This window comes from Ixodes scapularis, unplaced genomic scaffold (genome assembly GCF_016920785.2).
Source record: "Ixodes scapularis isolate PalLabHiFi unplaced genomic scaffold, ASM1692078v2 PGA_scaffold1__304_contigs__length_218370807, whole genome shotgun sequence".
NCBI lineage: Eukaryota > Metazoa > Arthropoda > Arachnida > Ixodida > Ixodidae > Ixodes > Ixodes scapularis.
The window spans coordinates 10087849-10098113 of record NW_024609846.1 but is presented as its reverse complement, the minus strand read 5'-3'; the positions used below and the strand labels follow the sequence as shown (position 1 = coordinate 10098113).

The window sequence follows — 10265 nt, the reverse complement described above, 5'->3', positions numbered from 1 at the left end:
GATTGATGATGATACAGACGCCAGCGCCGCCCTCGGAAATTTTTCGAACACTAGAAATCAGCAGTTTGTCTGCCATCCACCAGGTAGCGCAACAAAACACCCAAACAGTTTTTCATTGTTTTTAAAATTAGCTAAGCTCTACACCTATTAAAAAACCAAAGCAAGATCATTGTGAAAACTTAATACATCGCAATGTATATCTATTCCAAACAATAAATGTTATTAGATGCCAATAAATCTGTTTGATGTCCAAAAAAGATATGCGTCAAAAACAGGTAAGTTTGAAGGGCTCCTGGAGCGTTATGACTTTGAAAATGAAAAAAAGCCGTCGTCCACCTCTTGGGCAACCACTGTAGCTCTAAATGTTATCAAAGATTTTATCATAGTTTAATTATTTCCTCAGCGGCATTTGAAGTACCATGACTCGAAGCACAAAAAAGTGCTACGTTTGATATAAAATATCTAAACAAAAATATTTTACACAACATTAATTTTTTTTCTGCATATTACCAATTATAAGCACTACATCTGTAGTTAATTTGATTGCCCTAGCGTTTGTCATTAAAAACATATTTGTGCTGAAAAATGTCAATTTTAGGGCAATATTTGGAGGGATGAAAAAAACAAACTAGTGCAAATACCAAAAAAGTGTATCGTTACATTCTGCTCCGACATCATCTTAACAAAACTGCTATATTCGAACCGTGCTATCTTTAATGGCTCGTTCATAAAACATGAACTAGCGGAGCAAGTGAGGGTCCGCGCCATCATATTCGCAACGCTACAAACGCGCATGAACAGTAAAAACCGACACATACATAATATCAAATGAAAGAGGATTGCATTGCCTTTCGAATGACATCAATCCCACAAAACGGTATTTAAAAGGAGATGAATAATGACCTGCCAAAAAGTACCTAAACTGCCACATTCAGTGGGACCGTGGCCTTAAGGGCAGCTGCCAACGCTCTGAGCTCGCGCTTCTAGCCTTCGCTGCGGCACAGCATAAGGGAAAACGGAGTAGCAGTCGTACTGCGCTGGCTCAATTTCTCATCTACAGTGAAGACACATGGCACCCACTGGGGCTCACTAACTTCAGGCCGCATAAACATACACACCACACAGCTATACTTACTTCTGAGACAGGCGTAGACTTTTACGGCGTCACGAAGCAGTGAGTGTACCAGAGCTCACAGGGGGGCTCATTCATATTATTTACAGAAAGTATCACAATCACAACTGTTCACAGGGCGATCTACGACAAGGTAGTGACAAACCACTTTATTTCATTCCTCCCTACAAAGAGAAAAACTAACCAACGATCCTCGAGTATAAATCAGCGGAAATTAGGACAGTGGGAAAAGTAGCCTGAAAGTCAACACTGAAATTTACCGGTTCGTCATTTCTTCTGCGAGGTTTTCAAAGTGATCTGCGTGGAGAAATGAAAACCGTGAGAAACTTGTCCTTGACTCTTGCACAGTCGCTGAGGTATCTTAAAAATCGGGGCATGGTGAGCCTTATTATCGCTCCTACGCCAATGAGAAGGCAGCATTAGCCACTAAGAACGCCGAGGAACAAACCATGAAGCAAGTAGCGACAAAAATATGGGCCACACCCTTTATTTCTTAGGCTGACATCGACTAGCAGTAAACACATATAAACTTCAATTTGTTTTAGGCTTGATGTTATTTTCTGTGTCTGTTTGTTTTCTTGTTTTTTTTCTAAGTAGAATTTATTGTTAAATTTACAGTACTAAGATTAATACTTTATTGGTCATCGTGCCATTTTGGCACATAATGTGCAAAAAAGCAAGAACGCGAAATTAAGGCACATCCGAACATAAATTATGTAAGCGTACATGCAGATAACAATTTAGATTTTTTTTTTTTTTGCCCCTCTGTTTGGTCTTATTTTGAGTACAGCGTGCATAGCCGATTGCTAACAGTAAAAAGCGATGCACTCACCGTCTTGACTTCGAGGTAGTTCATCAGTCCTTCTTCTCCCCTGCAAGTTTAGGACAGCTCAAGAAATTGTAGAGCCCAATCCACTTTACGTGAAAATGGAGGACCAGCGAAGCTGTTATCTTTACAATAAGTATACGACGGCTATACGATTTCCACATGATTGCAATGAAGACACGTAAGTGACTTCATTGTTTAAAAGGCTTTGTTCGAGGCACACCTCGAGGACAGTTTTTTTCCGATTGAGTTCAAGTGTCTTTACAAGCATCGCGGAAGCGAAAGAAAAGAAGGTTAGATAGGCGTGTTCGGCCCTCAGCCTCGTCACAGCGCACTCTTAGCTGAGAGAAGTCGGTGACCGTAGACGATAACAAGGCATCAGGACCTCACTATCTAATAATGCCAAGGAAGGCTGACTCACGCAGGTTGCCCCCTCTCTTTGTTTATACTTGCCACGACCAATCGAAACGAAGAAGCGCCGTTTAAACAGGCGTTTTTTTGTTGTTGTTGTTGTTTTTTTGTTAACATCCATGGACGCATTTTTTTTTTATATCCTAGCACATAACAGGGCTTCGCAGTAAACAAAATTATCGTTCAGAACAGAACGTGGCGATTCGGATTATTCACTTCAGTGCGCACATCGAAAGGAACAATGCTACTGGGACGCTCACATTTCACGACCAAGGCCAGACATCTTGAATCCTCCAAAAGGAGCCTGCACGCTGCACGCCAGGGAGGTGTTGATCCTATTAAGTAAATTAAAATTGTAAAATAAAACGAATCAATTACAAAATATCTCAAGAATTGCATGGCAACGCAGTGAGTATTTGGCGCTAGAAAGAAAATGGGGGGATCGGTGGCCGAGAGGTCTAGCGCACACCAGCTCGGAGCAAGTGGAGCGAAAGCTCGCGCTGCAGAACCCAGGGATCCTGCGTTCGAGCCCCACCCCCTGCCCGTTTCGATCTGGATGAGCCTCGTACCGGCGTGCGGTCGTGTATCACTACTGCGCGGTGCACGTTAAAGACCCCAGGCTAGTGGTTGTACTGCGCTGGCTAAATTGCTCATCTACAGCTGGGAGACTCATCGCCCATTGAGGCAGACCAAGTTCTAGGCTGTATAAACACACACACACACACACAACCCAATTTTAATTTTAGAAAGAAAATGAGAGGACTATAGCCGATGACATCAGAACATAGAAATGAAGTAGTGGCGAGTTCGTAATTGTATGTAAATTGAGAAACCGCTCCGTTCGTGCTTTCTAGAAAACGAGAATAATGCCAATTTAAGTGCTTCAATTATGATTAGAGAGTTTTAGTAAATCGTGTTTTCAGGACACGCTAATCGTAGCGGGAGCTCGCGCTGCCACTTCGATGCATGCTCTGCAGCGTGCGCTCGTAGTGGTAGCGGGCCTTTGAAAACGATCTACTAAAACTCCCTATTAATTCATAGTGGGAAAAGTGTTTTCTGCTTTGTTTAACGCCCATATTAAGCGTTTTCCATCCCACTGGAACTTTTTTACAGCAGCCTTTCAATTCTCACTAGTGCGTACTCCTTCGTAAGTATCACGGTGCCCAATAACCAGACCACGGTAGCAGCTTTTCTCTGTGATACACCTTCGCATCATGGGCACCCTCGGGGCACACTGCTCATACATCAGACAAAAGACAGTCTGCAACCCCGAGTCACCGCAATGTCCGTGGTTCGAATGACGCGCGCCAAGTTTCTCCTTCAACACATTAGAGAGTTTTAGAATAGGGGTCCCCAACGTTTGGGTAAGGAATCGGGGGACCCAAACGCAACAAGGTTGGCGTCTACGGCTTATAGAATAGGGGTTTAGCAACGCAGCGAAGCGCGCTTACGTTTCCCGTTTGCAGCGACAATTCGGCTAACGAGCGTAATAATCAAAAAAGATAAATTATTAATAAACGTAAAACATGTGCGGTTAGCAAGTACTTTTTGTTTACAAATAATAGTTAAGTTAAATCCCAGTCAAGCCGGCTAAAACAAGAAACAATCTAAAATAAGTATAAATATTGTTGGCTGTATTCAGCCGAAACGATCCAATATGTAGCGCTCTAATATGGCGCTCGTTCTCAGATTTTTTGGGCGTTCGTGTGCGCTTTGACCGTCTGTCGCCGAAGATTTAGGCCTTCAACTATGCCGAAACTGAGACCAACGCCAGCAAGCATACTCTGCGAGCAGCTGCTCTATTTAGATCTGAGCTGGAGCGACTTCGAAGCCTTGAAATACTTGTTTTCAAGCGGCAGGTATCGTGCCACGAATGAAATCCACTCGGAGCCACGGAGTAGTAATACGTTGCCATGTCAACAGTTACAGCGTCTCTTTAGACTTAGGGACGGCCAGAATCAGGGACGATCTTTAAAATGGGGCGAGCCCACCGCTCATCTTTTGTAACTTGAGCGAGACAAAGCAGAGCCAAAGCAGGTTGCACCATTCATTGGCAATAAAATTGGCTAATACTGCAGCGACCATGACGAATTTGCTCCGAAGCGAGCGGAAAGGCTGCCGCCATGTTTGCCGACGCAGCCCGGCCCCAAGCAAATAGGGGCCTCACGCTATTTCTCGAATTTTACGTGGGGGGGGGGGGGGGGGGGGGCAAGCGCCAATTTGAAATCCCAAACGGAGTTTCGGTTTTGCGCAAGCGCAGTGGTGAGGCCCTATTTCTTTCGAGCCACTAAGCTTTGGGGCCCCACACTCTGAAACTACAGTGGCTTAAAGGGGGTGGTGTAACGAACGAAACCGGAGAAGCGGCACAGCGTTCGAAGACGGCCGCGGGCGGCGCTGGCGCTTGCAGCACCGTCGTTCCGGCTATGGCTCCGGCTTGGCCGCTTGGTCAGCTTGGCTCCGGCCAGCTCCGGCCGATTCGCAGCTGTCGACTACACTGTCGTCTGCTAGTTTCACATTTTTTATTCACCTTCAAACACAAATCATGTCGTTGGAGGTTCACTGGAAAGAAATAATCGTTTTTGATGTATTTATATTAGTTATGAAGCGTGTTAGGGTGCCTCTATCTGCCGGCCGATTGAGGCACCCAACGGAGCTGCGGATAGAAGCGCCACCTACATCGTCTTCCAAGGAGTGGCCGTTCCCGATGCATGGTGGCGGCTACGCGATAACCACACGACCCCCTTTAAGCCACTGTACTAAAACTCTCTATTGCCTTGCGGAATTCAAACCACGGATCTCGCGGCGATTCGCGTCCGAATCCGCATGCAGACGGACACTTGTATGATGTATAAGCAGTGTGACCCCTGCTTTAACCGCAGCCAAGTGTGGCTGAGGCCAGACTTAAATGTGGTTAAGGGTGTCCCTGTATCTATAAGGTATATTTGGCGGCAACCGCTAACGATACGTAAGCGTAACTACGGCTTACATGACCGCCGGACGCCGTTAAGCATGGTTCGCTCTGACCTCAGTCACACTTATCTTCAGTTAAAGGTGCACGTGTTTGCATGGTATAATTGGATGAAGCTGGTCTCGCGAAGAGCCGTCAATAGAAAACTCAGTTGGCCTGATCCAACATTCGGACATTTTTAGACATGAAAACATCGCGTTTCCTTACCACACGGTTCCAGCTTGAACACCAGAAGCGAAAGCCATAGCTCTATCGATGTCCTTGGTGAGAACGCCTGCTGCTAGGCCGTACATGGAGTTGTTTGCTTTCTCCAGTGCCTCCTCCAGAGTTTTGAACTTGAGGATCGACAAGACGGGGCCACAGACCTCCTCCTTGGCGATACGCATGTCCTCGGTGACGTCTGCGAACACCGTTGGTTCGATGAAGTAACCGTCGTTTCCGACGCGGTTTCCTCCGACCAGAAGCCTGGCACCCTCCTTCTTGCCAGACTCGATGAGTTCCATGATCTTGTTGAACTGCATCTCATCGATCTGGGATAAAACACAAGGGATGAATGTTCCTGAGTGAGAACAAAGTACCGATTAAACCCGCGGTCTCTGGAGCCTGTTTATTTTAGAGCGCAGCTCTTAGGCGCCTGTTTGCGGGTCGAGCGACGTCGGCGTCGGCGTAACCACGCGCGTTGCATTATGGGACGTTTCCCCGCAAAATTTAGCCGGGAAGTTTTCCCACTAAATTAAGAGGGGGAATTGGCCCTGCTAAATTTAGCGGGAAAATCTCCCCTCCAAATTTAGCGGGAAAAATTTTCCGCTAAATTTAACGGAAAATTTTCCCCGCTAGATTTAGCAGAAAAAACGTCCCGTAATGCATAGTACGAGGGAGAGGAGGAAGGGAGAGGTAGGAGCGGAGGAGGAGGAGGAGATGGTAAGGAGGAGCAGGAGGGGCATACCCTCCCCTCCGCACCCTCCTTTCCTCCTCCTCAAGAGCTGCGCTCTAGTTTCGCATTACAGAAATTTGAAAACGTCTTTCATTTTAGAGCGAAGCTCTTAGGCGCCTGTTCCCAGCTTGAGCGGCGTCGCCGTCGGCGTCGGCGTAACCGCGCGGTGCCGAAACGTCACTCGTGACGGAACGTCACTGTGACGTTTCGGCACCGCGCCGAAACGTCGCATGAAGACGCGCGTTTCGGGCATGAAGAAGGAGGGGAGGAGGAGAGGGTACGGATGAGGAGGAGGGTCATACCCTCCCCAATCAGTACTTTTCCCTCCTCCTCCTCAAGTGCCGCGCTCTAAATCGGCGTTACAGGAAGTTGTGAACGTCATTCATTTTTTTCCTCGTGGTTTTAAAACAAATACCTTTTTTTGTTTTGTTTTTAGCGCTAATCAGAGTATGATAAGGTTTGCATGAACAAGCTTGCTTTCAAGTACAATACTATAGATATGTCTTGAGCACATTGCAGAGTATTGTATGGTGCATACCAGAGCGAAAATAAGAAACAGGTGTCTTGAAACTTCCTAGCTTTTGTAAACATTCCGCTCCTTCTTAGCGTCCGTTATGTGGACTATTCTTCTTTTCATTCCAAAGTAGACACCGACAAATGTTACGATAAATCGGGTAGAGTCCAATATGAGAACATGGAGGGCTAGAGGGGGATGGTGTGGCGATCGCATGGGCGAGAGCGCTCCTACCATTCCCGGAATCTAAAGTGCATAATAATCGGTATGCCGGAAGCAGAGCCAACGTTCACTTCTGGGCCAGAAAAGCAGAAAATGACATCAAATATTCCGAGGACAGCCAAGCACTTCTTACGAGTTGTGAATACGAAAGTATGAATGTCGTTCTTCCGCTCCCTTAGTTTGTCTGCGATGTACTGGCATGGAGGGCCACGTTTCGTACTACCAAAATTGCGGCCGCCTACGATATTGATGCCTCAGGCGCCGCCATGTTCTTCGGCACCGAGAGGAGTAGAAGCGGCCGCGGCACCCCCCCCCCCCCCCCCCCCCAATTCCGAAAACGCCTGGCACGAGAGCGGCGGCCGAGCGCGCGTTCTCGTGAAGCGGCCGCAGCCTCCTACCCCCTCCGGCAAAGCCTGACACGAGAGCGGAGGCCAAGCGCGTGCTCTCATGAAGCGGCCGCAGCCCCCTCCCCACTCCGGCAAATCCTGACACTAGAGAGGCGGCCGAGCACGCGGTCTCGTGAAGTGGCCGCAGCCAATGGCTATCTAGAAGACGTTTCGCTTAGCCGATGGAAGAATAAAAATTCCTTTCACGTTTTTTTCGTGGTTACAGACGCCGCCGGCTCCACTCCATGGGATAGTTAATGCTTTCGCGTTAAAATGTGCCGATTCAGCATTTTATCACGCTCTGTAGAGGTATTCTTCAGCCGCAAATTGGAACACGACCAGCAACCAAACAGCGTAGCGCGGTTTTTTTTTTTTTTTGCTTTATTATTACGTGTAATAGATAATAAACTGTTATGATTATTATTATTATATTACTATTATTGTATTTTTGCCTCTCCTGATTTATTTAGAGCCAACTTTCGAAAAAAAATTAATTGTTCTTTGCCGTTTTCCTTAGCCGTAAATGTTAACACGGCCATTTATACGTATTTTTATATTTTTGCCTCTGCCATTTTATTCAGAACCCACTTTAGAAATAATAAACTGGTGTTTGCCGCAATGGCGCTGCTGTCCGCTTACAAATGATGCCATGGTAATATTGTCCAATGAGGCACGTAACATGGGACCGCCCAAGGCCCTGCCCTCGGTCATACTTTCCCTTTTAACTCACCACAATGAGGACACACTCCGTTCCGCGTTCGGTAGCACCCAGTGCCAATATCAAGGGCATGCTCCCGATGCTGTCAGCTCAGTTTTTCCCGCGATCAACTAATAACTAAATTAAATCACAGTAGCGACTGAAACTCTGAGACTCTTCAGGATTCATTTCAAGTTCATCCTGCAAGATGTGCTACCTTACTTGAGCTAGTTCGTCAGAATAATCTCACTTCACCTGCGGTCCGTGCTGAGTCCCCTCATCGAAGGGGTCCCCGACCAATGCTCTCCTCTTCTCGGCTAGCTTTTTAGATCTGGCCAGAAACTTGTCGTAGATGTCCTCGTGCACGTAGAGGCGGCTGGTTGCCACGCAGCACTGGCCCATGTTGAAGAACAGCCCCTCGTCAGCGATAGATGCCGCTTCGTCCACTGCATGGGCCACTACTCTTTAATCTCAGGCAGTAACCTCAACTGCAAAGCTCAGTGTACCGATGCACGCTCCCGCGTGTAATAAAAAAAACTGATGGAACCCAGAACGAACTACTATAGCCCTACGTTTTTTCAAGAGTCTAGTACACTACATCGTAATTTGGACATATGGTGTGCGATCGTAGAAAGGAAGTAATGCTGCGCATTGCTATATTTTCCAAATAAATAAAAAATTGCAATCCTATTGTATTGTATCCAAGTTTTATACAGTCAAGTACCTGATTGAGAAGGAAAGGAAGGAAAGAGTGATTTTAACATGAATTATGTCGACGTCAAAAACGTTCTGTTGTACTTTGGTCTATTTGGTCAGACTCCAATAACTGAGGGTTCTTATTATAGAACCGTCCCCGTTATACTCCAAGAAATGTGGTAGGAATTTCATGTTTTTTTAAGGAGGAGTAATGAGTAACGAGGTCTCTCTGTGCGGTTAGATTGAAGACAAATTGTGTTGCTTGACGGAAGTATCCACCAGTTAGGCATACTTTAGCAGAACCGATAACTCACAATCGGCATCTGGAAAAACCACCAGGGGGCACTTGCCACCCATCTCCAATGTTACCCTCTTCGTGTTCGACTTGCCAGCGGCCATCTGGACGAGCCTGCCAACCTGCGCCACAAAGAATGCCACCAAACTTTGAGTATTCATAAAACTATGTTTTTCATCTTCTCTTAAAAGTTAATGTTTCATCGTAAATAAAATGAACTACGTGTTTAACGTTTATGTCTCGATAGTTGTACTTACGGTGGCAAAGAAACAATTAAATTGACAGCAATGTTTATTGTTTATGTTTTCGTTCTACAGGGTGTCTCAAATAGCGGCTAGGCTCTTTAAATCAACCGCAAAAATCGGTTTCCTAACCTATCGCGCTCTTGTTTTGCGCAGCGTTGCCCACAGGTGGCGCATTTTTCTATAAAATTTGCAAAGAGTGAACTTGCCTGAGGAAAAAGTAAAAAAAGAAAAATGCTTAACTGCTATGAAAATGCAGCGAAGCCACCGGTCTTCAAACAACACGGCGCCCTAGTGTTTGAAAACCGGTGTCTTCACGCTCAGATTGGTCTTGACACTTAAAATAGTATTATGTTACCACACAACAGCAATACTTAAACAACTCTTAGTCAACCCAAAAGTTCCGCAACCCGTTTAATGCCATTATCTTATTCTTTTTTTTTTCCTTTTCTTTTTCCCTTATTACTTTTTCTCCACTCTTCTTTTGTTCTTTGGCTATTTGCTCCAAATTTCGCGAAGCCGCAATTCGTGAGGCCGTGACCTGTGACGTCACATTACGTCACGTGAACTACACACCAATTCAGTTTCCCCGCTAAATTTAACGTAAAAATTGATGTCACATGACCTATACGCAAATTCAGTCTCCCCGCTAGATTTAGCGGGAATATTGGCGTCACGTGACCTCAACACCAGTTTAGTTTCCCCGCTAAATTCAGAGGGGGAAATGACGTCACGTGTCTTCGCGTCACGTGACTTATACTCAAATTGAGTTTCCCCGCTAGATTTAGCGAAAAGAATCTACGTCACGTGACCTCAACGCAAATTCAGTTTTCCCGCTAAAGTTAGCGGGGAAAATGTCGTCACACGACTTCATACCATGTGACTCATACATAAATTCAGTTTACCCGCTACCCGTCATTCCCCATATTCTGGACAGAGGCG

General features: G+C 46.0%; 1 protein-coding gene across 1 annotated transcript in view; it reads right to left on the bottom strand.

The window, feature by feature from the left end:
* Nucleotides 1-1266: 1266 nt before the first annotated feature.
* Nucleotides 1267-10265, bottom strand: part of LOC120842799 (retinal dehydrogenase 2) — a 36603-nt gene continuing 27604 nt past the window's right edge. Inside the window, exons 7-12 of the mRNA XM_040213977.3 lie at nucleotides 9101-9203; nucleotides 8346-8536; nucleotides 5545-5867; nucleotides 2630-2704; nucleotides 1965-2004; nucleotides 1267-1429 (exon numbers count right to left, since the gene is read on the bottom strand). Of these exons, the coding sequence (XP_040069911.1) occupies nucleotides 1400-1429; nucleotides 1965-2004; nucleotides 2630-2704; nucleotides 5545-5867; nucleotides 8346-8536; nucleotides 9101-9203 (762 nt within the window). The 3' untranslated portion in view covers nucleotides 1267-1399. The remainder of the gene's footprint in view (nucleotides 1430-1964; nucleotides 2005-2629; nucleotides 2705-5544; nucleotides 5868-8345; nucleotides 8537-9100; nucleotides 9204-10265) is intronic.